This window comes from Coregonus lavaretus, assembly GCF_964263955.1.
Source record: "Coregonus lavaretus genome assembly, chromosome: 4".
NCBI classification, from domain to species: Eukaryota; Metazoa; Chordata; class Actinopteri; order Salmoniformes; family Salmonidae; genus Coregonus; species Coregonus lavaretus.
Genome location: NC_139991.1, coordinates 47,552,992 through 47,579,848, shown reverse-complemented (window position 1 = coordinate 47,579,848; position 26,857 = coordinate 47,552,992). Strand labels below are relative to the sequence as shown.

Here is a 26,857-nt window from a genome sequence, read left to right as displayed (position 1 = left end):
ATCCCATTTCACCTGTTAGGCGACATATGGAGCCTCTGACTGTAGTGCTGCTTTGATTGCCTGACAACTTGGCTACATGTGTGAAATGTGTGCAGGGTACCGGGGTCATTTTTATGCAGCGCACATCAAAAACTAAAATTCAAAAGTTTGTTTTATTAAATTAAGAATGTCAAATGTCATGGTAGTTTATATGCTTGTATGGAGCAATGTCATATACAGTGAGGGAAAAAAGTATTTGATCCCCTGCTGATTTTGTACGTTTGCCCACAGACAAAGAAATGATCAGTCTATAATTTTAATGGTAGGTTTATTTGAACAGTGAGAGACAGAATAACAACAAAAAAATCCAGAAAAACACATGTCAAAATGTTTTATCAATTGATTTGCATTTTAATGAGGGAAATAAGTATTTGACCCCCTCTCAATCAGAAAGATTTCTGGCTCCCAGGTGTCTTTTATACAGGTAACGAGCTGAGATTAGGAGCACACTCTCAAAGGGAGTGCTCCTAATCTCAGTTTGTTACCTGTATGAAAGACACCTGTCCACAGAAGCAATCAATCAATCAGATTCCAAACTCTCCACCCTGGCCAAAACCAAAGAGCTCTCCAAGGATGTCATTTACAAGATTGTAGACCTACACAAGGCTGGAATGGGCTACAAGAACATCGCCAAGCAGCTTGGTGAGAAGGTGACAACAGTTGGTGCGATTATTCGCAAATGGAAGAAACACAAAAGAACTGTCAATCTCCCTCGGCCTGGGGCTCCATGCAAGATCTCACCTCGTGGAGTTGCAATGATCATGAGAACGGTGAGGAATCAGCCCAGAACTACACGGGAGGATCTTGTCAATGATCTCAAGGCAGCTGGGACCATAGTCACCAAGAAAACAATTGGTAACACACTACGCCGTGAAGGACTGAAATCCTGCAGCGCCCGCAAGGTCCCCCTGCTCAAGAAAGCACATATACAGGGCCGTCTGAAGTTTGCCAATGAACATCTGAATGATTCAGAGGAGAACTGGGTGAATGTGTTGTGGTCAGATGAAACCAAAATCGAGCTCTTTGGCATCAACTTAACTCGCCGTGTTTGGAGGAGGAGGAATGCTGCCTATGACCACAAGAACACCATCCCCACCGTCAAACATGGAGGTGGAAACATTATGCTTTGGGGGTGTTTTTCTGCTAAGGGGACAGGACAACTTCACCGCATCAAAGGGACGATGGATGGGGCCATGTACGGTCAAATCTTGGGTGAGAACCTCCTTCCCTCAGCCAAGGCATTGAAAATCGGTCATGGATGGGTATTCCAGCATGACAATGACCCAAAACACACGGCCAAGGCAACAAAGGAGTGGCTCACGAAGAAGCACATTAAGGTCCTGGAGAGGCCTAGCCAGTCTCCAGACCTTAATCCCATAGAAAATCTGTGGAGGGAGCTGAAGGTTCGAGTTGCCAAACGTCAGCCTCGAAACCTTAATGACTTGGAGAAGATCTGCAAAGAGGAGTGGGACAAAATCCCTCCTGAGATGTGTGCAAACCTGGTGGCCAACTACAATAAACGTCTGACCTCTGTGATTGTCAACAAGGGTTTTACTACCAAGTACTAAGTCATGTTTTGCAGAGGGGTCAAATACTTATTTCCCTCATTAAAATGCAAATCAATTTATAACATTTTTGACATGCGTTTTTCTGGATTGTTTTGTTGTTATTCTGTCTTTCACTGTTCAAATAAACCTACCATTAAAATTATAGACTGATCATGTCTTTGTTAGTGGGCAAATGTACAAAATCAGCAGGGGATCAAATACTTTTTTCCCTCACTGTATATTATTTTATTTAATTCAGACAACGCCTGTTCATTGTTAAAAATAGGCCTATCATTATTTTTATTTATACTCTCATAAGTAATCTAATACTAAAGTCCGTTTGGATATTCGATTAAAGAGATTCTCCAGTACTTTAGTATACCTTTTAGCCAGTAGTTCTGAAAGTAGCGCTCACGAGCCAAAAGTGGTCCCCGAAATTGCATACTAAATCACATATGTGCAGATATGTGCACCACGTCATTGCTCGCTCTCTGGAACTTGAATTGCTAGGGGGGCGGCCTACGTGGGGGTAAATGGCACAGCACATCTTCCATAAAAACTATTGCTTTCGAACTAGGTATTTCGTGGCTAATTTAGGTAAGACAGTAATTTTGCTCATATATTATGCATGTATGAACTACACATTGACACATCCAGGCCAAAGCAGGAGGTTTAAAAAATACTTAGTCGTCGCCAAAGTTCCGGAGCATGTCTAACCGTGCCCTTCCCTAGTTATTATGCAAGAGTTATCAGATAATTTACATTGAAAGGACGTTGCATTTAATGAAATGTTATACATTTTATGGTACAACAACTTCAGCAGTATTCAGTAAACCTACTGTTCTAAGCCCACCTAAAGAACTCATCATAAAAACTTACATGAACTGGCGAGCCACTCTCCACTGGGACTGAACTTGACAGATGAAACTGCTTTTGTGTGGCCGGCTAATGTAAATTTCAGGGTATAGTTGGGCTTGATTGGTGCCGACTAAATAGGGGAAGAAAACAATTGAAACAGGAAAGCAGTTGAGTTCATATCTGTAGAAGCGTTTAAGGCAATTTTCCTTTAAAGAAAAGTATTTTCAGACACCATGAAAATAACAGGAGACACAGGACAATCTGGTTATATGGTATCTTTAAATATCAAGTGACAGGGGTTTCATCAACACAGGCCCCAGCGAACCAATGGGGTAGTAGGCCATCCATACAAATCCATAGGAAAAAACATTGGAAAGGTAATAAGGCTAGCCATTGTCTTCCGTCAGATGGCGTCATTCTAACGTGACACGCAGTTGCCAGGAGCCATAAGTGCAGACAGCTGTCACGCTATCTGACGACAATGAGGGCAAGCTTGAACCAATACCTTGCTCTGGCTGGCAGATGCAGAAGATGACGTTTTAGTGGCCTCAGTTTCTGGTTTCTTCTCCTCTGTTGCCATGGTGATAGTGATGGAGCCGAGGAGGAGGGGGATTGGTTCGTGAAAGCAGGTGGGACAACCAGCCTGCAAAAGAGGAGTGCAGAAAGGAATGTTCATTATGCTAAGATGTAGCCGACTAAACTCAATTACTTGGTAAAGGAAGTTTCTGATGAACTCCACCAACTTAGTTGAGCAGAGACCAGGCTTTGTGGAATTCGGCTCCGACTACATAGATTCTCCCAAGGTCAATACTTCAACAACCAACAAATTATTATGAAACGCTTACCTTGTACCCATGTTTGTCCTCTGTAGGTGTGCCTTTGTTTGCTGAAATCAATACTTTTTAATAAAACATTAATCAATTAACCACCGACTGTTTCCTTGTTGAGATTCAATTAGCACATGCACATTTGCGGTGATTGCCATCTTAGAGGAACAGCAATGAGCAAACAGTTGATGGTTGTATTTGATTAACGTTTATTGAAAAAGTATGGATTTCAGCAAAGTAAGGCATGCAACTACAGAGGACAAACATAGGTACAAGGTAAGCATTTCATTTTTTTTATTTTTATGTATTGACCTTGGTAGTCAGAGCTGAATTCCACAAAGCCTGGTCTCTGCTCAATTCCATTGGTGGAGTTAATCAGAAATGTCCTTCACCATGGAATTGGGTCATCACTAGTTACCACAGCCACAAAGTCAGAATGCCCACCTACTCATCCAATCAGATGAGGGAGTGTGATAATAATAATAATAATAAGCCATTTAGCAGACGCTTTTATCCAAAGCGACTTACAGTCATGCGTGCATAAATATATATATATATTTTTTTGTGTATGGGTGGTCCTGGGGATCGAACCCACTACCTTGGCGTTACAAGCGCCGTGCTCTACCAGCTGAGCTACAGAGGACCACATGATGTAAAAAAATAATGATGTGTATGCCGGCTCAGAAGGCCCGCCTACCTGACCAATCAGATGAGGGAGTATGATGAGGCGTGTTCCGTGAACCAGAATACGCCTCATTTTCGAAATGGCATCTATCAAGTTCAAGCTCGAGGACCAAACAATTAAATACAGTAGGGAACAAGGATTGGCAACGTCACTAAAATTCATAACATTGTCCTTTCTCAAACGTTGTCTTTTCTTTTTTTTAAATGAGCTAGCTAGCTAGCATAAGGGATTTCATTCCAAGCACAGAGGAGTTATTTTATTTGATAGAGCAACGTCGTTAGTTTCCCACGGGGGGCCAGTATGAAAAATTATAAAATAATGTATGCACTCACTAACTGTAAGTCGCTCTGGATAAGAGTGTCTGCTAAATGACTAAAATGTAAATGTGCAAGCCTTTAATTCCAATAGTAATATCATATTCTTGACCTTTGGCAGGAAAAAAACTCAGTTGGGAGAGTAAAAGTCTCCCATTCAATGATGTTCCATTTCAAGTTTTAGGCACAAAGATGTATGAATAATGCCACCAGGGAAAAGACAGACAAACAAAAGACAAAGAGAAATATGCTACTGAAATGAACAATAAGGCAGTAAATTCAAAGACAGATCACTTTTTACAACAATAATTTGAATAATGTTGAAGTACTAACTAACAATGGAATGTTCTTCAATAACATTGAAGAAAATTGTACTTTAAATGGGTGTCCTAACTCTGTGGTCACTAAAGATCCCATGGCACTTATTGCAAGAGTATACAGTTAATGTCGGACGTTTACATACAGTGAGGGAAAAAAGTATTTGATCCCCTGCTGATTTTGTACGTTTGCCCACTGACAAAGAAATTATCAGTCTATAATTTTAATGGTAGGTTTATTTGAACAGTGAGAGACAGAATAACAAAAAAATCCAAAAAAATGCATGTCAAAAATGTTATAAATTGATTTGCATTTTAATGAGGGAAATACGTATTTGACCCCCTCTCAATCAGAAAGATTTCTGGCTCCCAGGTGTCTTTTATACAGGTAACGAGCTGAGATTAGGAGCACACTCTTAAAGGGAGTGCTCCTAATCTCAACTTGTTACCTGTATAAAAGACACCTGTCCACAGAAGCAATCAATCTTTGATTCCAAACTCTCCACCCTGGCCAAAACCAAAGAGCTCTCCAAGGATGTCATTTACAAGATTGTAGAACTACACAAGGCTGGAATGGGCTACAAGAACATTGCCAAGCAGCTTGGTGAGAAGGTGACAACAGTTGGTGCGATTATTCGCAAATGGAAGAAACACAAAATAACTGTCAATCTCCCTCGGCCTGGGGCTCCATGCAAGATCTCACCTCGTGGAGTTGCAATGATCATGAGAACGGTGAGGAATCAGCCCAGAACTACACGGGAGGATCTTGTCAATGATCTCAAGGCAGCTGGGACCATAGTCACCAAGAAAACAATTGGTAACACACTACGCCGTGAAGGACTGAAATCCTGCAGCGCCCGCAAGGTCCCCCTGCTCAAGAAAGCACATATACAGGGCCGTCTGAAGTTTGCCAATGAACATCTGAATGATTCAGAGGAGAACTGGGTGAAAGTGTTGTGGTCAGATGAAACCAAAATCGAGCTCTTTGGCATCAACTCAACTCGCCGTGTTTGGAGGAGGAGGAATGCTGCCTATGACCCCAAGTACACCATCCCCACCGTCAAACATGGAGGTGGAAACATTATGCTTTGGGGGTGTTTTTCTGCTAAGGGGACAGGACAACTTCACCGCATCAAATGGACGATGGACGGCGCCATGTACGGTCAAATCTTGGGTGAGAACCTCCTTCCCTCAGCCAGGGCATTGAAAATGGGTCGTGGATGGGTATTCCAGCATGACAATGACCCAAAACACACGGCCAAGGCAACAAAGGAGTGGCTCAACAAGACGCACATTAAGGTCCTGGAGTGGCCTAGCCAGTCTCCAGACCTTAATCCCATAGAAAATCTGTGGAGGGAGCTGAAGGTTTGAGTTGCCAAACGTCAGCCTCGAAACCTTAATGACTTGGAGAAGATCTGCAAAGAGGAGTGGGACAAAATCCCTCCTGAGATGTGTGCAAACCTGGTGGCAAACTACAAGAAATGTCTGACCACTGTGATTGCCAACAAGGGTTTTGCCACCAAGTACTAAGTCATGTTTTGCAGAGGGGTCAAATACTTATTTCCCTCATTAAAATGCAAATCAATTTATAACATTTTTGACATGCGTTTTTCTGGATTTTTTTGTTGTTATTCTGTCTCTCACTGTTCAAATAAACCTACTATTAAAATTATAGACTGATCATGTCTTTGTCAGTGGGCAAACGTACAAAATCAGCAGGGGATCAAATACTTTTTTCCCTCAATGTACACTAATTTTTCAACCACTCCACACATTTCTTGTTAACAAACTATAGTTTTGGCAAGTCGGTTAGGACATCTACTTTATGCATGACACAAGAAATTCTTCCAACAATTGTTTACAGACAATCATTTCACTTATAATTCACTATCACAATTCCATTGGGTCAGAAGTTCACATACATTAAGTTGACTGTACCTTTAAACAGCTTGGAAAATTCCAGAAAATTATGTCATACTTTAGAAGCTTCTGATTGATAATTCACATAATTTGAGTCAATTGGAGGTGTACCTGTGGATGTATTTCAATGCCTACCTTCAAACTCAGTGCCTCTTTAATTGACATCATGGGAAAATCAAAAGAAATCAGCCAAGACCTCAGAAAAAAATGCCTGAAGGTACCACGTTCATCTGTACAAACAATAGTACGCAAGTATAAACACCATGGGACCACGCAGCTGTCATACTGCTAAGGAAGGAGACGCGTTCTGTCTCCTAGAGATGAACGTACTATGGTGCGAAAAGTGCAAATCAATCCCAGACCAACAGCAAAGGACCTTGTGAAGATGCTGGAGGAAACAGGTACAAAAGTATCTATATCCACAGTAAAACGAGTCCTATATTGACATAACTTGAAAGGCCGCTCAGCAAGGAAGAAGCCACTGCTCCAAAACCGCCATAAAAAAGCCAGACTACGGTTTGCAACTGCACATGGGGACAAATACTTTTTGGAGAAATGTCCTCTGGTCTGATGAAACAAAAATAGGACTGTTTGACCATAATGACCATCGTTATGTTTGTTGGAAAAAGGGGTTTGCTTGCAAGCCAAAGAACACCATCCCAACCGTGAAACACAGGGGTGGCAGCATCATGCTGTGGGGGTGCTTTGCTGCAGGAGGGACTGGTGCACTTCACAAAATAGATGGCAACATGAGGAAGGAAAAGTATGTGAATATATTGAAGCAACATCTCAAGACATCAGTCAGGAAGTTAAAGCTTGGTCACAAATGGGTCTTCCAAATGGACAATGACCCCAAGCATACTTCCAAAGTTGTGGCAAAATGGCTTAAGGACAACAAAGTCAAGGTATTGGAGTGGCCATCACAAAGCCCTGACCTCAATCCTATAGAAAATATGTGGGCAGAACTGAAAAAGCGTGTGCGAGGAAGGAGGAATGGACCAAAATTCACCTTGTGGAAGGCTACCACGAAACTTTTGACCCAAGTTAAACAATTTAAAGGCAATGCTACCAAATATTAATTGAGTGTATGTAAACTTCTGACCCACTAGGAATGTGATGAAATAAATAAAAGCTGAAATAAATCACTCTACTATTATTCTGACATTTCACATTCTTAAAATAAAGTGGTGATCCTAACTGACCTAAGATAGGGAATTTTTATTAGGATGTATATATATATATATATACTTTATAATATACTTCTCCCATGGGCAAAGAAACTCAAAAGGGGTGATGATATTAATTAACAGTAATTTTGATCCGAATGTGCAAATTGTCCAAAGAGATCCGCAAAGTAGATGGATTATTTAAAATATGTTATTGGACAATAAACATATATGGCTCATGAACCTTTATGGACCAAATAATGATGATCCACGCTTCTTTGACTATATATATATATATATATATATATATATATATATATATATATATATATATATATATATATATATATATATATATATATACACACACTGCTCAAAAAAACAAAGGGAACACTAAAATAACACATCCTAGATCTGAATGAATTAAATAATCGTATTAAATACTTTTTTACTTTTTTCTTTACATAGTTGAATGTGCTGACAACAAATTCACACAAAAATTATCAATGGAAATCAAATGTATCAACCCATGGAGGTCTGGATTTGGAGTCACCCTCAAAATTAAAGTGGAAAACCACACTACAGGCTGATCCAACTTTGATGTAATGTCCTTAAAACAAGTCAAAATGAGGCTCAGTAGTGTGTGTGGCCTCCACGTGCCTGTATGACCTCCCTACAACGCCTGGGAATGCTCCTGATGAGGTGGCGGATGGTCTCCTGAGGGATCTCCTCCCAGACCTGGACTAAAGCATCCGCCAACTCCTGGACAGTCTGTGGTGCAACGTGGCATTGGTGGATGGAGCGAGACATGATGTCCCAGATGTGCCCAATTGGATTCAGGTCTGGGGAACGGGCGGGACAGTCCATAGCATCAATGCCTTCCTCTTGCAGGAACTGCTGACACACTCCAGCCACATGAGGTCTAGCATTGTCTTGCATTAGGAGGAACCCAGGGCCAACCGCACCAGCATATGGTCTCACAAGGGGTCTGAGGATCTCATCTCGGTACCTAATGGCAGTCAGGCTACCTCTGGCGAGCACATGGAGGGCTGTGCGGCCCCCCAAAGAAATGCCACCCCACACCATGACTGACCCACCGCCAAACCGGTCATGCTGGAGGATGTTGCAGGCAGCAGAACGTTCTCCACGGCGTCTCCAGACTCTGTCACGTCTGTCACGTGCTCAGTGTAAACCTGCTTTCATCTGTGAAGAGCACAGGGCGCCAGTGGCGAATTTGCCAATCTTGGTGTTCTCTGGCAAATGCCAAACGTCCTGCACGGTGTTGGGCTGTAAGCACAACCCCCACCTGTGGATGTCGGGCCCTCATACCACCCTCATGGAGTCTGTTTCTGACCGTTTGAGCAGACACATGCACATTTGTGGCCTGCTGGAGGTCATTTTGCAGGGCTATGGCAGTGCTCCTCCTGCTCCTCCTTGCACAAAGGCGGAGGTAGCAGTCCTGCTGCTGGGTTGTTGCCCTCCTACGGCCTCCTCCACGTCTCCTGATGTACTGGCCTGTCTCCTGGTAGCGCCTCCATGCTCTGGACACTATGCTGACAGACACAGCAAACCTTCTTGCCACAGCTCGCATTGATGTGCCATCCTGGATGAGCTGCACTACCTGAGCCACTTGTGTGGGTTGTAGACTCCGTCTCATGCTACCACTAGAGTGAAAGCACCGCCAGCATTCAAAAGTGACCAAAACATCAGCCAGGAAGCATAGGAACTGAGAAGTGGTCTGTGGTCACCACATGCAAAACCAGTGCTTTATTGGGGGTGTCTTGCTAATTGCCTATCATTTCCACCTGTTGTCTATTCCATTTGCACAACAGCATGTGAAATGTATTGTCAATCAGTGTTGCTTCCTAAGTGGACAGTTTGATTTCACAGAAGTGTGATTGACTTAGAGTTACATTGTGTTGTTTAAGTGTTCCCTTTATTTTTTTGAGCAGTGTATAATAAATTATCAACCCTGCAAGCAATACAATACCATATTATTATAGTGGGAGATTATAATACTGTTTTAAATAGCTCGATGGACCGTAAAGGAAAACACACTACCAACAATCACCCTCATGCTCTTAAGGAAATCATGAACGTCATGGATACATTAGAACTAGTGGATATATGGAGGTTTAAATATCCTGACCTAGTGAGATATATACAGTACCTTGCAAAAGTATTCATCCCCCTTGGTGTTTTTCCTATTTTGTTGCATTACAACCTGTAATTTAAAAGGATTTTAATTTGGATTTCATGTAATGGGCACACACAAAATAGTCCAAATTGGTGAAGTGAAATGAAAAAAATAACTTGTTTCAAAAAACTCTAAAAAATAAATAACGGAAAAATGGTGCATGCACATGTATTCACCCCCTTTGCTATGAAGCCCCTAAATAAGATCTGGTGCAAACAATTACCTTCAGAAGTCACATAATTAGTTAAATAAAGTCCACCTGTGTGCAATCTAAGTGTCATATGATCTGTCACATGATCTCAGTATATATACACACACACCTGTTCTGAAAGGCCCCAGAGTCTGCAACACCACCAAGCAAGCGACACCATGAAGACCAAGGAGCTCTCCAAACAGGTCAGGGACAAAGTTGTGGAGAAGTACAGATCAGGGTTGGGTTATAAAAAAAATATCCAAAACTTTGAACATCCCACAGAGCACCATTAAATCCATTATTAAAAAATGGAAAGAATATGGCACCACAACAAACCTGCCAAGAGAGGGCCGCCCACTAAAACTCACGGACCAGGCAAGGAGGGCATTAATCAGAGAGGCAACAAAGAGACCAAAGATAACCCTGAAGGAGCTGCAAAGCTCCACAGTGGAGATTGGAGTATCTGTCCATAGGACCACTTTAAGCAGTACACTCCACAGGGCTGGGCTTTATGGAATAATGGCCAGACAAAAGCCATTGCTTAAAGAAAAAAATAAGCAAACACGTTTGGTGTTCACCAAAAGGCATGTGGGAGACTCCCCAAACATATGGAAGAAGGTACTCTGGTCAGATGAGACTAAAATTGAGCTTTTTGGCCATCAAGGAAAACGCTATGTCTGGTGCAAACCCAACACCTCTCAACACCCCAAGAACACCATCCCCACTGTGAAGCATGGTGGTGGCAGCATCATGCTGTGGGGATGTTCTTCCATCGGCAGGGACTGGGAAACTGGTCAGAATTTAAGGAATGATGGATGGCACTAAATAGAGGGAAATTCTTGAGGGAAACCTGTTTCAGTCTTCCAGAGATTTGAGACTGGGGCGGAGGTTCACCTTCCAGCAGGACAATGACCCTAAGCATACTGCTAAAGCAACACTCGAGTGGTTTAAGGGGAAACATTTAAATGTCTTGGAATGGCCTAGTCAAAGCCCAGACCTCAATCCAATTGAGAATCTGTGGTATGACTTAAAGATTGCTGTACACCAGCGGAACCCATCCAACTTGAAGGAGCTGGAGCAGTTTTGCCTTGAAGAATGGACAAAAATCCCAGTGGCTAGATGTGCCAAGCTAATAGAGACATACCCCCAAGAGACTTGCAGCTGTAATTGCTGCAAAAGGTGGTTCTTCAAAGTATTAACTTTGGGGGGGGGGGGGTGAATAGTTATGCACGCTCAAGTTCAGTTTTTTGTCTTATTTCTTGTTTGTTTCACAGAAACATTTATTTTGCATCTTCAAAGTGGTAGGCATGTTGTGTAAATCAAATGATACCAACCCCCAAAAATTCCATTTTAATTCCAGGTTGTAAGGCAACAAAATAGGAAAAATGCCAAGGGGGGGGGGGGGGGGGTGACTACTTTCGCAAGCCACTGTAGAAGCAAACCGGATGGACATCATGAAAATGATTGGAGAGGTTGAGGAAGTTCAGGAGTAAAAAACAAACAAAATATAATTATTGTAAGACAATTACATTGATGGAAGTTACAATCTATCTGCAATATTAAAGCTGATCTACCCCTAAAATAATAATAATAATAATAATAATAATAATTAAATAACCAAATCATTGATGGATCACTAGATAAAAGAAATCCATGGGAGTTTCTCAAAATGAATATTACCTTGCTCCGAGCACGCAAATTGGAGCACGGAGGGCACTTCTCCATTGCGTACTCCGTTTGTACATATTTTGAAGCATGCATCGATACAAGCTCCAACAGAAAGTATAGAAAGAAATGACGCAACCACGTAAAAATGACGCAAAACGTATTGAAATCAATGGCAGACATTATTTGAGCTGATCGAGAGAAAATACACTTCCGACTTCAGAATGAAATGTTGCCTATTAACATCGCATATGTTGCCTGACTACAATATTTGATATTGATGCGTTAATAAATACATGCTGTACCATAGACAGCAAGCCCATAATAAGTCAATAGGGCTAAGTGGCTAACTACTAGTACTGTTAGCTAGACAGATAGCAACAAATAATTGTTAGCTAGCTACCCATGATGAATTGACATGTATCTTGCTTAATATTAGTTTTAGGCCATTTTCACCTGTTAAACTATCTGGTTAGCTACATTATTACAATTCACATATAGTTAGCTGATAGTTATGAATAAAACGGTTGCTTTGTGTATATCTTGTTTCGTCTATTGTTGCCATTGTCCTGGCTGGAAGAAGGTTCAGTGAAGTGTGAGGTAATACAGTAGGGGGAGTGCGAGTGCTTCTCAAATGTATTGTTTTATGCATTCTCCACACTTCGTCCTCACAAGAAGGTACTCAAGAGAACGTGGTCAGAGAATGCACTCGGAGCATGAGAGCACAGATGGAACAATGAGACATATTTCACTGGATGTATAAATGTGAAGCATCCGCTTGGCGTTTCCACTCACTACCAAATATGGTAGTGCGAGGAAGCCCACTGGCGGGCAGTGGGAGAAGATGGAACGAGATGGATTTTGGCCGACATTCTGCACATTTTCTCATCTAAGAAACATTTGATCTCAATACAGTTTTCTGTTCCCAACACTAGAATATGTTATGAACAGAGTGGACTAAGTTTTGTAGACTTTGCCCTTTGCAAAAGTTTTAAAAATCGCATAGTTTAGAAGGTGCACAAAGGCGAATTGAGTTATTGCACACGCGCACTTCACCGAGTAGGCGTTCCCTAACGGAAATATGCAGATGATGCTAGGACACGCCAATAGGATCTCGCTAGCTTGTGCTTGGCTCTGCCCACCTCCTTGCTTGTTCTACCCACTATGACTCATTTGTTTCCATTGGAAACGACAGGCTGTGGTCTATCTTGGTTTAGTTATAAAAATCTTTGATGTGCGTGTGGAGCATGGTAGCATGCATATTGAGAAACACCCCATGTCCCTCGTCCGCCACTTCACGCTGATAGGCATACACTCCGTCATCTGATTAGTCGTTTCCCACGAACCGTACGCAGGCATACGCATCATCACACTCCAGCTGATTGGTCGAGTAGGCGGGCTTTCTGACTTTGTGACTGTGGTAATTAGTGACGACAATGGAGTTGAGTTTAGTCTGCTAGATACAATGACGATAATGTCAGGGGAAATGCAAGGATAGGAAAATGCTACCCTTTAGTTTGTAGATGAATATAACAATATTAGATACAATTCTGTTTAACGTAACTACTGGTAAATTACCGCCACACACTTGCTTCCTACCCACCCAGTCATCATGGATGGCACAGCTAACGTTAAGTGACGTTAGTTAGATAGTTAGCCGAGTAGTTAACTATGTAGTTTGTCTGGCGAAATAGAGGAGATACTATGTTACCTTACTGGCTGGCCAGCTTGCTAACTGCCATTGCAAGTAAACAAATGACCATGAGTTCGCTAGCTAACCTCATTAACCGCAGTTGTGGAAGCACCGCAGATGGGCCTGTGTTTCTTTTCTAGTTACGATAGCTAGCAATGCTGTTCGCGAACACACTAACGTAGTGTGTGTCTTGTTGGTGATAATAGCTAGCTAATGGTTTTAATCCAGCTAGTTATTGTATAAATCCTATCCTTCAAAAGATAGCTAACTATGTTAAACACACATGGCCTTCCTCTCTCGTTTGGCGAACTTCTCACTGCACATGCAATGCAACTAAGCTCTTCTAGCTACCAGGCTAGCTAGCTGACGTTACTCCATTCAAACAATAAAATCAGGGATACTCACGTTAAGGCCCAATGTTAAAATGTATTTGCTCGGCCGACTTTTTTTTCCTTTAGGAAGAAATCTGATGAATTACACTAACGTGTTTAGCCTATAAATACGAGTAATGTATTTTCGCACTAATTGAGCAAGAAAAAAAATCTAGGACCAGTTCGTTTCAGTTTAGGGCTCAGGCGGGGAATGTGGCAGTGAAGACGACTCACATTGCGCATGTGTGCTTAGACAATGCATACGGCAAGCGAGGTGGGACGCTTCGATGGTTGTTCTGAATGGAGTTACGTTTGTAAACTTTGGGTTTTGGACTGCGATAAACCTAGTTGCACAGGTCAAGACACATCAAAAGACAGACGTGTATGAATATTTATACTAACTTAACCACATAGTTATTATCACTATGTGCAGATCCAGGGCAGCTAGGAAGAGAGGGCACAGGTAGAGCAGAATCAGAGACAGGAATGAGTGTGCTCAAGACAGGTGACTATAAGGCTGGGGTGTCCTAGACCAACCTGCCAGGTAGGAGTGCAGAACCGGAGACGCCCTGCCCTGAGAGGAGGTTGTGGTTCTCTGTAAAACACAGCAGACAGAACCAGGAGAAAAAACAGAGGGGAAGGTGTCAGCACTCATCCCAGGTACTCATCCATCTGTTTCATTTGAATGTTTACAGGTCAATATAATCTTAAACAGATTTGTGAAATATCCATAATAAATGGTAAAGTAATCCATCCATGGCATACATTGCCAGCTGAAGATAAAGCCATTCCAGCTGTTTATTTGTATTGCACATTATTGCAGGCCATGCATTTATTTAACGTGGCCTCTATTAATGCATACTTCAGTTTTCAGTATACTCGAAAATATTTGATAGTATAATGCATTATATACACTGAACAACACGCATGTTGGGGCAGCGTAGTCTTCAGCGCCAGTAAATTGATCACAAACCGCGCGCCAATGCGCATGAGCAACCTCATCTTCATGCTGCTCGGCCTCACTCAAATAAAACAAGAGCAACTCGGACTACCAGCTACAGGCAAACCCATCGGAGCCCTCAAGAAAGTAATGCATTAAAATATTTATATTTCACCATATTTATTATGATAATAGCGTTTCTTTAGCGAATCATGTAACATTCATACTTCAATGTTATGAAAAAGGTGGTGCTGAAACGCTTGTTAGCATTAACTAAGCAAGCTTGCTAACGTCCGATGTTTTTCAGCAAAGCTCAGTCTGACAGCGAATTGCAATAATACAACAAAGTATAACGTAAATTACTTGTCTATTGGGTTAAATATTTTGGCAATATTGGCGCGAAGCGTTTAACATAAGAGATTATTGTGGGTAAATTAGCTAGCTACATAGCTAGCTACGCAGTTGTGGTAGCAATAGCTACATGCTCTTGTGGAAATCACAGATAAAACAAGGAGGGTTATAAAATATATATCTGATGAAACTGTTCGTAGTTAGCTAGGTAGGGGAGTGAAGTTAAATCGTCTGTTAACGTTAGCTACCTAGCGATAGCTAAAGGCTAATATCATATGCCCGCCATCTTTTTGGAGAATGTTGCAATGGAGCCCAATATACCACCTATTTGGTTTTGGTGTATTGATGTTTAGCTAGGCAGTCAAATATTTATACTGTAGTGAATAATATCTACGTCTCATTTTCTATGAGCTAGCCACGTTAGCTCGCTACACGGCATTGTCTGGACACTCTAACCACGGAGTGCAAAGAAAGGAGTCCGCGCGAATTGTTCCAAAAGTGTTTCAAGATCCCTTTGCATTTCCCCCGCGCTTGATGCTGGCTAGTATAGCTTGCTAGTTAGCTAAATTACGTGCGTTTTGTTGAGCAGATATCAGAAACAGTTTAGCTAGATAACTAATTCAAAAATTTTGCCATAAGATGCCGTGCCGTTACATACAGTATTGCAGCGCTTTCAACGAAACGAACAAATGCTATACAGCGAGTGTTGGCTTTTATTTGTAACTAGCAATTTAGCTAGCTAGTAAACTAGTTTATGTGATTGTTTACGCGGGAGCAGCGCCTAACGTCAGCTACTAACTAGCTATCTAACGTTACTACGAATGATTTATATATATGCACATCATGGCTTCTACGTGCTAGCTGGCCAGCTACATTTTTCACGGTCAAATAAATATATATATATATATATATATAGCTAACTTATGTTTGTGTAAAGCTAGTAGCTACTACTACGTATTGACGGAGATACCGAACAATATCTGTGGAGTTGTCATTATTGAAGTGTCCTTAGTACAGATTGCATTAACGTTATCACAGCAACAGCAATTACACTACTCAGGGTGAGACTTGTTGCTAGATCAGCTGTGCTGTAGTCAGTCAGTTTTGCAGGTTGCTTGGTGATGTATGGGATGAAATGGTTTGTGGTTGCTGTGGTTAATTAATTGAATTGCTAGTTGGTTATTTAGACGTTGTTATTATTTAGTGTTATAATATTGTACCTTTGCTCCCTGAACATTTGCATGATCACTGTAAGCTGTACTTGTCCCCACGTGCCAAATACAATTCTATGGTGAAAGGAAAATCCAAGACCAAGCTGCATGATGTGCAGGTGTCAGATTGGGGTCTAGACAATATGCCTCAAACCTGGAGATGACAACACATCTCTCCAGGGACACATTAGCCAGCTGTCTGTTAGGAGACGTTTATCCATTTACATTTTTTAAATTGTGTGATGAAAAGGCCCTAGTTTCTTATCAGAATTGCTTCCTGTCATGTTATCCCAGGTATAATGTTGTGGTTTGAGGTATTATACCTGGGTCGTGGATTTTTGGCTGCCACACTTACTCTTATGATGAAGACTCATGGCCATCACACTGCTCTGTTTTTCATAGGTCAAAAGGTCAGGCCCTGCAATGAGATGCAGTTCCTCCCAGGCCACTAAAGAGCAGAAAGAACAGAACTACACCACCCACTGAGAAGGTGTCCGTCTCCCGCCCTGTCCATCTGAGAGGTAACAGCGACTCCTAAAATACCACCCCCTTCCCATCGCAACCATGTCTGCTGTCAACTCAGCAACCCCGGCCCCTCTTCAGGGAGTCAACCCACCCCCCCCGGAGGTTACCAATCCCACCAAACCAGGTCGTAAAACCAACCAACTACAGTACATGCAGAATGTAATGGTCAAGACATTGTGGAAGCACAACTTTGCCTGGCCTTTCTACGTGCCAGTTGATGCCATCAAATTGGGTCTTATGGTGAGTAGACTGTAGATATTGAGAATGGGTGTAATAAATGTCAGAAAGCCAATACCTATAGATAGATCACAGTGCAGAAGACTTGCAGCTGACAATGTTTTGCATTTTCTGTGTATCAGGATTACCATAAGATCATAAAGCAACCTATGGACATGGGAACCATCAAAAAGAGACTGGAACATAACTACTATTGGAGTGCCAGTGAATGCATGCAGGACTTCAACACCATGTTCACCAACTGTTACATATATAACAAGGTGAGTGCTCCATGAGAGTAAATACATACTGTCTCTCCTAGGGGTCCATTTATTCTGGATTTAATATTATAGTCTCTAATATGTTTGCATATTCTCCCAGGGCTAGTCCCAAAGCTCTATGTTTTTAAATTGATCTCAAGTTGCATTGCGTTTCCCACTCATGTTTCTCACTTCCTGTTTTTACATTGCCCAACAGCCTACAGATGACATTGTCCTGATGGCACAGGCCTTGGAGAAGATCTTCCTGCAGAAAGTTGCCATGATGCCCCAGGAGGAGGTGGAGCTTCTGCCTCCCGCACCCAAACCCAAGAAAAGCAAAAGCATAGGTAATAGGCCACTGTTCATCTGTTCCTGAAACTATAGATCCCTATAATTTTGGATAGATCATAGATATCGTATACATTTTTTAGAGAAAATGGGTGCATATTGCCAATAAGATACCCCATGTACTGTGAGTTAACCACTCTAATCATTGCACCTGCTACAGGTGGTCTGGATGGAGGTGAGTCACCATCTTCCCTCCCTGGCTCTACGACACCTGTGATTGGCTCTTCTCCAATATCTGCCATCACCCCCAACGTCCCAGCTGTCCAGAGCTCGCCCAATGCTCCGATGATACCCGTCGTCTCACCATCACAACCTCTTGTCAAAGTAAGTCACCGTACATTTTTCATCAGGAATACAAATGTTCATTTAGTCTTTTGAATGGAACCTCACCTGTGAGGGTGTGCCTTTTTGTGTTTGTGTTTTTTTGTGCATCTAGAAGAAAGGGGTAAAAAGGAAAGCAGACACCACCACCCCCACGACATCTGCAATCACAGCTAGCCGGAGTGAGTCGCCCAGCCCCCTCTCAGAAGGCAAGCAGGGCAAGGTGATGTCCAGACGGGAGAGCACAGGCCGTCCCATCAAAGCTCCCAAGAAAGACTTGGTGGAAGGGGAGTTGGGCCAGCACAGCAGCAAGCGGAGCAGAATGAGTGAGCAGCTCAAGTACTGCGACAGTATCCTTAAGGAGATGCTGTCGAAGAAACACGCAGCGTACGCCTGGCCTTTCTACAAGCCTGTAGATGCTGAAGCTCTGGAGCTACATGACTACCACGAGATCATCAAGCACCCCATGGACCTCAGCACTGTCAAAGTACGCACCACAGAACAAAGCAGAATTCACTTTTACAGTTAATCATTACCTTAGTGTTGGCTTGTGTGGTTGCCCATCCATGCGCTGTTTGGATAACACTTGCTGTTGATTTGCAGAAAAAGATAGACGGCCGGGAGTACCCAGATGCACAGATGTTTGCAGCGGATGTTCGAATAATGTTCTCAAATTGTTACAAATATAACCCTCCAGATCATGAAGTTGTTGCCATGGCCAGAAAACTTCAGGTAGGTTTGGGAGGTTAAATATTTCTCTGGATCCCATTTGAAAAATCAATGTAAAATTGAATTGGTTGGTTTATCCCTAATGTGTCTCTGTCACTCTTTTTGCCATGAATCCCTGTGTGTCTTTGTCTCAGGATGTGTTTGAGATGCGTTTTGCTAAGATGCCTGATGAGCCGGTGGAGCTGAGCCCCGGTGCAGGCGGGTTGGTCAGTAAAGGTGACAACTCAAGCAGTGGCGACTCCTCCAGCTCGGACAGCTCTGACTCGGAGGAGGAGCGGGCCACCCGGCTCGCCGAGCTCCAGGAACAGGTGGGTGCGGAACAGGTGGGTTTCAGATCCGAGGTCCGTCCAACTCTACTCCTCTAACCTGAAGGGCTCAGGGAGGGCCTTCCTCGCACCTCTTCTCACATCACAGCCATCTTATCCATTCCAACATTCTGAGACAGAGATGGAGGGGTTGCCACCTTACATCCAGTCTAACCCCTCCCCCTCTCCCCTCAGCCATGCATACCACTGCTTTCTCCACTGATTCGTCATCTCCCTATTGATAGCACTTAAATTTAACCCTCTACCGCTTTAAATTGTGCATTTCCATGCATCTACTGGCACAGATGGCTTGCATGCACTACCTGAACAAAAGCCTTCTTTTTGAAAACATCACAATGTAGTTTTTGCATAATGGTACCACACAGTAGCTCTTGTCATAACATGGTGTTTTAAAATGGTTCTGATCTCTTTTTTTGGAGTTTTCTATCTTTGTCCCCTCATTTCCCTTTGGCTCTCTTACCAGTGTATCTCTGTGGAGCGCCCCAATGGTAGCGGGCAGGGGGGAAAAAACGGGTGCACCAAGCATTTTCAGGTGATTTGCTTTTCACTTCCCGGTCCCCTCCCCACTAACCTCTTATTGATCTCGGTTTATTATCATGATGCTGCTATTTCACCTATATATTTTTTTGCATTAGTTGAGCAAGCGGTAGAGGGTTAATAGTGGGGAGGGAGTGGCGAGTTACAGGTGCGGGGTGGTGGGACTCTAAATGGCAGATGTGGGTGTGTGTGAGTTTAAATGGTTGTGTAAATGTTGAATGTGTGTTTGGCTTCTCCCTGTTATGTTTGCTGGCTGACCCAAGTAAACATACTCTTCTCTCTCTCAATTGCCTGATGGTTGTGTCCAATTTAAATTATGAGGCAATGAAAGGAGTATGCAACTTGTTTTCCTCTCCCTTGTTAAAGGATTCCTTTCTGATTTACTGATGTTTTGGATGGAATTTTGCTCAATATCTTAAAACTGCTCTCTTCATTTTTGCTCAAGTACATGTTATGCACCAAAGGGATAAACTGCTCAGATTGCTTACCTAGCTACATTTAGAATGGGTAGGAAAAAATAAATACTTGATGATAAAAATACAAATCCATTGTTAAAAAGTCTTAGCATGGAGTACTATTTTTCCATAAGTTGAGAACTAGATAAGCAATCAATATGTCAAAGTTGACGTAAAGAGTTTCCCATGTCAGTGTTTCCCCTATATTTATTTAGCAGCAGCGAGCCGCCACTTCCAAAAAAATACATAAATACAATTAAATGTACATTTACACGTTTTTAAAGGCGCAGTGCGAGATTTTGGCAACTAAGACCTTTTTCTACTTACCCAGAGTCAGATGAACTCGTTTATACAATTTTTATGGTTCTGCGTGCAGTTTGAAGGTAGTTTAATTGCCAAATTCTCACATTATCCCTTTGCGATCAGAGTGACAAGTTACAATGTATATTTGTAGCAAACCGAGCGAGCAGTGGCGTGAATGGGAGTCCCGAGCACACAGCCACCGCTTGCTCCTCATCATTTGCCTACAGTGCAGTAACGCGCATCAGTTATATTTCAGATGGTGTTAACATAATATAATTTTCATGCATTTTGGTGTAGAATGTCTTCTTTTTTTAAAGTCACCAGAAGTGACCTTCTCACAGTCATTACCTTTGCCACCGCTGCTAAAAAAATCCTAAGCGAAACACTGAATGGAGGTTAACTTACTATGTATTGATTTGTTTTAGTATACATGGCTTTCCTAAAAGTAATGCCACATTTTATATACCCTAGTTTCCTTACAAAATTCCCTAACTTCCTATTTTGAATGATTCACTCAAGTGGTAAAAAGTGGAGCATTTCCTTCTGGTTAACTCATATCTACCCCTTTTGTAGTCCCTCAAGGCTTGAAGTGCTAGCATACTCTTACGGCAGACCACTAACTCCTCCACCCCACCTCTCCCCAGCTAAAGGCCGTCCACGAACAGCTTGCCGCGCTCTCTCAGGCCCCTGTGAGCAAACCGAAGAAGAAGAAAGAAAAGAAAGAAAAAGACAAGAAGAAAGACAAGGACAACAAGCATAGCAAAACCAAGACGGACGAGAAGAAGGCCAAGCCTGGGCAGCCTGCCAAGCAGGGCCAGCAGAAGAAGCCCTCCAGGAAAGCCAACAGCACAGTGACTGGCTCCAGGTAAGGCCTCCCTTTCTCTGATGTATTAGGGCTCTGCTCAGCCTCTTATAATAAAAAACACCATGAAAGCCTTGACTGTTTGTCATTGCTGCTCTGGCCTCTTGATCTTCCAGGCAACCAAAGAAGGGGGGCAGGGGCTACGAATCTGACGAGGAGGAGTCTCTGCCCATGGCGTACGACGAGAAGCGCCAGCTCAGCCTGGACATCAACCGGCTCCCAGGGGAGAAGCTGGGTCGTGTAGTGCACATCATCCAGTCCCGAGAGCCCTCGCTGCGAGACTCCAATCCAGACGAGATCGAGATTGACTTTGAGACGCTCAAGCCCTCCACCCTACGCGAACTCGAGCGATACGTCAAGTCCTGTTTACAGAAGAAACAGCGGAAACCCCAACGTAAGTCCTGAGGTCGAAGACCTCATGCATTGAACCTGCTTGAACCTCACTGATACCTTCACTGTCCTTCAGCCTGCTACTACTACTTCTCCCTCCATTAAGTATTTTCTCCTACCTTCTCTTGCTTTACTGTTAAGGGCTCTACGCAAACAGAGCGACGGAGCGTCGTATGCGGTCCGTTCCAAATTTTGAGCCGCACAAAAGTACGTAGAACTACTTAGAAAATTATGCTCCATCGCTACATTTGCATAGTTTGCGCGAAGTGTGTAGCGGCTTTTACTCGCTTCTCTTCTTACTTTTGCTATAAGTACTAGATACATTTTCTTTCCCTTTTTGGTATTTTTTTCCCCTAGCTAGATTATGTTCCTTCCCTCTACCTAGTTGCATGTCTTCCAGTTGACTGCTATTTTTTGATATACAGGTGGTCCCCAACTTTTTGAACTCCTAAAAATGAATTTTAGCCTGACCTTTTGGTTTTTTGGTCAATGGCTGCTAGGTCAACGAAATAACAAAATACTATGCCCAATTGACCTTGTGTACATGTAGCCTACCTGAACACAAAGGACTGTTTGCCAAATTCTTGCCATTCTGGATGTAGATGCTGTATACATGGACCTCCTGTATAAAAAAATGGTATGGGCCTGAACAGGGTTTGCTGTTGTGTTGCTAATATCGGCTCCTACTCGGACCCAGCGCAGTGGAGTCAGGCAGTGTGTCATAACATGTGACAGATAACTCCTGGACAAACTCCTGTACAGTCCTCGCTTAACAGCAAATTTAGCAAGTGAGATGAGGTTTGTTCAAGTCCAAGAGTGTAAAGGCTCACCTGTGCTTTGAACCTGCTGCCCTCTGTAGTCCTCCAGGTTGTAGGCATTAGGCCATAGGCGTAAGGCGCTAGGCCATAGCTGCTAGCTAGCTAGCTGTCACCACAGCGGCGGGGGTCCGGGCAGGAAGGCCATGGTGCTCACAGCGTGCCGCTGTGTGTCTCCTGCAGCGGCCGCTGGGGGCAAGGGAGCGAGATCCAAGGAGGAGCTGGCTCAGGAAAAGAAGAAAGAGTTAGAAAAGAGGCTACAGGATGTCAGCGGCCAGCTGAACAGTAACAACAGCAACAAGAACAAAACCGACAAAAAGAAAACGTCCAAAAAAGGTACCATAGCGTAAGGGACAGCAGGAGTTGCATAGAGTAGAGTAAGGGCGAGGGCACGTGGACCCTGTCTTGCTTCCCATTTTAACCTAGTTCACCCATTCATTGTTGGTATCCTGTGGTCCAGGAAGTTAGTCATCCGATCTTTTATGGTTATAAATCTATATATACTATTACATATATTTTATTAGGGATGGGCACGGTTATTTGAATATTTGAACAGATGTTAGGGTTGGGCAGTATCCAGATTTCCATATGTTCATACCGTTCCTGTGCCATACCAGGTTAACATTGCCGCTATTTCTTTAAAAACATAAAAAAATAAAAACTCCCATAGCGGACACTAGCTAAATACTAACAAGCACGAGAACATAAACTAAATGTAAGGACAGACAGCCCAGCACATAACGTTATACAACTATCTCAAAATGCTACTTACACTTGTTCCAGAAGGGAATTGATTGTCTCTGCTGTAAACAAGAAGCTTGATATTGTAAGCTAGCCACCTAACGTTATAGATGGAGGCCTGAGCTGGAGAAAATGTATTTTCCACATCTTAGATGGTTAACTTATAACTTCACTTATAACTTAGAATATTTAGCTGCCAAACATTATTGAATTTCAAGTGTAACGTTAACTTGATCACCTCTTGTGCCCCTCAACAGTGGATCGTCACATCACGTTTGCTCCATGTGCTTTTTGTAAACAAACATACCATGTGACAGCCTCAATTGAATTTTAATTTAATAAAAATAAATACATTGGGACAGTTTTGAAAATCATACCGTCGGTACTTCAAAATACCCTGAATACTTGTGAAAGTATACATTACAAAAATGCACATTTAATAATATATATGAAATTATTAATTCAATAATAATATTGTCTAACTAGCGCGAGTCTGTATGGCTACTCTCCCTCCCTCCCGTGTCAAACACACCGTTGCTTATCCCCCGCACTGCTGCAACCAAGCAGAGCAGCACTTCTCTCCCAAGTCGCGCAGGCTGAAAGATATACATATATATTTATTTATTTTTGCATGTATTTCGACTATCCGGATAACATATTTATTTCAAATGCCCATCCCTAATATTTATTGAGTTGGACAGTTGTATGGTTACTGTAACAGATGTGTGTGTGTGTGGGGGGGGGGGAATTCCTCTTTCATCTCCTGTCTCTTCAACACTTGTGTCACCGTGTGTGAATGAATGAATGGATTTTTTTTTGTGTCAAATTGCCCCCCCTCCCTTACGGGATTAATTGACACTTAAACAAACATTACAATGATTCACAGTGATAATTCAACAGTGGTACTTATTGTGTGTGTTAGCTTTATCAATCATAACAAAAGTGCAAGTCCTTTTTAAACATGAGCAAAACATTTGTATGCACTCTGATACCCATCTGAGAAAGTATTTATCTTTAGCATTTGCACCTCATTGACATAGATATATAATACGTTTGGCCACGTCTCATGCATGATCCTCTCTCACTCTCTCTCTCCTTCCAGAGAAGGGCGCTGGTTCCGGTACCGGTGCGTCCCATCTCAGCGGCAGCAGTAGTTCTTCAGACTCGGGTAGCAGCAGCTCCAGTGGGTCCAGTTCTGACAGCAGCGACTCTGACTGAAAAGCACCGCCCAAACACTCGCTGGGAGCTATTCCTTTTTATTTTTACCCTGTAAAAAAACAAACATTGTATGCAGTCATAGTGGTTTCCCCCTTCTAAAACATTTTATATGAGGAAAAAACAACAATAAAATGTAATGCCATGTCAGAAAAAGAAACATGGGGAATTATAGACTTGACAGGGTTCTTTTTGTTTTCACTAACTTTTAAAGGGATGTGTTCAAAATCGACCAAACATAAAACAAGCATTTTGTAATACCCTCTTGGATGAATGCCACATGTCTTTTCCTTTCTCTTAATAGCATCATCAACATGCATCTCAATGTGAAGGAGTTGTTGCATAGTTATCAAGACGGTGCAGAACCCCATGTCCACCTCCTAGCTTCAGCCCTGCTACATAAACAACCTATTCAATTACTTTCACTGAAAAAGAATCAACACTTCTCATCCAGCTTCACAAGTATTTTTCGCCCTCGTGATGAGGAGGGCCCTCTCTTGAAATAGGCTTATGTGCGTTTTGGGTTGTCTCCAATCATTTGACTTTTGACATACTGAACCTCGTTTGCCTCTGAGTGGTGCATTTCAGATTATTCTGAACAATCATGTTGGGCATCAGCAGCATATACAGTCAAATTGAATGATCTGAAGATGATCATTTATTAGTGGAATATGATTGCTGTTATTCTGTGTATGATAACTGACATTGTCTCTTATTTCTTAACCTGGCATTATGTAAAGTTTTAGCAAAAATGTCTGCTAGATGGTAACTGGTCTGAGAGGTTATTAAATACGATTTTAACTTATAGAATTTAGACTTTTTGGGCAGAAGAAATTACCATACAATAATTCACTATAAACAGTTTGTTTCATAACATGACAACCACTAGGCATAATGGCCCCCTGTATATGTATTTCCCGGCCTGCCTCTTGCTTGATCTACCATCCTCACTGATGAATGTATGCCATGAATGATTGTGCGCCACCATGTCAGTGATATTGTGTATATCACTGCTTTATATAAGATGGGACGGCCAAAACTGTACATAGCTGACCTCTGTACATTTTCAGTACACTGGCGTAGGAACGTCTTTCACTTTTGAATATTGCAGAGCATACCCGCCATCTTGGTGCTCAATCAGAGCAGTGCCGTGTCCCCTGATTATTTTCTCTGTTGATGTCATAAGTTTGGCCAATGAAAGCAGGACAATATTGTAAACAATATGAGTCTTCCTCTGAAGTGTAGTGTATTGATTTCTGAATGTAATTTGTTACCTCTAGGTCCCTTGTTTTATTGTGACTAGATGCCACATCCTCTTATTATGACCTCTTCTGTTTTCTTTTTCAGTCAACTAATCTTTTATTTTTATCTTAGTGAACAAATGGTTAATTATTCATCAGAGAATATCATGACATTTTATTCCACTCTTGTAAGAATGCATATGATTATTTCATGAAGTACAATTTGTGGTAAAGTTTTTTTCTGGAATTTGTTGAAAATAACTTGAACATTGAAGCCACTTTGGATTTTCTTTACTGTTAATAAGTTGATACATTATACATTTAGTCATATGCATTATTTTAGGCTATGGTGGAAATAAATATTTGTGTAATTGTGTGGCTTGTCCCACATACCAGGTTGCACTTAACTGCAAAATTCCCCAAATGATGTTGTATGTATTTCTCTGCCTATACCAATGTTCTCCAGTACAGGCCCTATCAGGTTTTTCTAAGAATGTCTTTTAGAGGCGAAACACAGAACAAATATATATATATAAATATATATATATAACTTTTAGTTCATTTCTAGGCCCTGGTCAAATATAATAGTTCCTTTTTATATTTTCAAAAGCAAATGTTTACTTTTTATCCTCGATGTGCATGCAAGTTTATTGTAACTTTCTTATACCCTTTTTTGAGCTGTTATAGTATCTTCCTGTAAATGTCTGTCATCGAAACAAATCAAGGATTCTGTGTAAGTAGTTTTAGGCTTGTTTATTGCAATATGGGACTGAGGGTGGTATTTTGGGGGTGGGGACTGGAGGTAGAAGCTAACATTTAATGTAACCGCTAACCTGGAATCAGGTTAAATATTTTTTTTTAAATAAATGACAAAAGACCCTACTGAATTTGTCTCCTCATTTTCTGCATGTGGATTTGTTTGACTGTTCTCTTTGCACTTATTTTCACTATCACTGAGGTACACCTGTGTACTTCTGGTGGATGAGGAGATCCGGCGGAATAGATGTGGATGGATCTTCCACAACCTTGAAAGCCACTTTCCATCATCACCCGGCAAGCTCTATCCTGGAACTCAAGGGAGAAGAAAAAGAGGGTGCCCAAGAAACACCTGGAGGCGGGAGCTTCATGCTGATACTAAGGAGAGGAGTGGTCGATGGCCTATGCTCCCAAAGAAGCAATTGGGCCTAAGTAAGTAAGACCAGTGTACACATTTTTATAATATACTCTAAAGCCATAATGTGGGATGCTTTTAGTGCTTATGGACTGGGTGTGCCATTTA

The 26,857-nt window shown here is 42.1% G+C and overlaps 2 protein-coding genes across 6 annotated transcripts in view; one reads left to right on the top strand and one right to left on the bottom strand.

The window, feature by feature from the left end:
* Positions 1-14,035, bottom strand: part of LOC311128232 (WD repeat-containing protein 5-like) — a 35,224-nt gene extending 21,189 nt beyond the window's left edge. The window contains exons 1-3 of the mRNA XM_084160267.1: positions 13,827-14,035; positions 2,950-3,087; positions 2,466-2,574 (exon numbers count right to left, since the gene is read on the bottom strand). Coding sequence (XP_084016393.1) covers positions 2,466-2,574; positions 2,950-3,024 — 184 coding nt within the window. The 5' untranslated portion in view covers positions 3,025-3,087; positions 13,827-14,035. The remainder of the gene's footprint in view (positions 1-2,465; positions 2,575-2,949; positions 3,088-13,826) is intronic.
* A 366-nt stretch (positions 14,036-14,401) lies between these two features.
* On the top strand, positions 14,402-24,486 carry LOC311128230 (bromodomain-containing protein 3-like). 5 transcript variants are annotated; one of them, XM_084160262.1, is made up of 13 exons: positions 14,402-14,879; positions 16,697-17,059; positions 17,179-17,316; positions 17,513-17,642; positions 17,804-17,967; positions 18,080-18,451; positions 18,568-18,696; positions 18,828-19,001; positions 19,483-19,551; positions 20,959-21,179; positions 21,293-21,570; positions 22,565-22,717; positions 24,225-24,435. In XM_084160262.1, the coding sequence occupies exons 2-13, from the start codon at positions 16,859-16,861 to the stop codon at positions 24,338-24,340; spliced, it is 2,145 nt and encodes a 714-aa protein (XP_084016388.1). In that variant the 5' UTR covers positions 14,402-14,879; positions 16,697-16,858; the 3' UTR covers positions 24,341-24,435. The 5 variants fall into 5 exon arrangements, with proteins under 5 accessions (XP_084016388.1, XP_084016390.1, XP_084016389.1 ...); XM_084160264.1 differs by lacking the exon at positions 19,483-19,551 and having other exon boundaries at positions 18,083-18,451; positions 18,828-19,016; XM_084160263.1 differs by lacking the exon at positions 19,483-19,551 and having other exon boundaries at positions 14,795-14,879; positions 18,828-19,016; positions 24,225-24,486.
* The last annotated feature ends 2,371 nt before the right edge of the window (positions 24,487-26,857 follow it).

Excerpts from the sequence above, each read along its gene's own strand:
- LOC311128230 (XM_084160262.1), top strand. The coding sequence starts at position 16,859 with ATGTCTGCTGTCAACTCAGCAACCCCGGCCCCTCTTCAGGGAGTCAAC. Across the intron at positions 21,180-21,292 it reads AGCACAGTGACTGGCTCCAG|GCAACCAAAGAAGGGGGGCA; the intron begins GTAAGGCCTCCC and ends TTGATCTTCCAG. Across the intron at positions 21,571-22,564 it reads GAAACAGCGGAAACCCCAAC|CGGCCGCTGGGGGCAAGGGA; the intron begins GTAAGTCCTGAG and ends TGTCTCCTGCAG.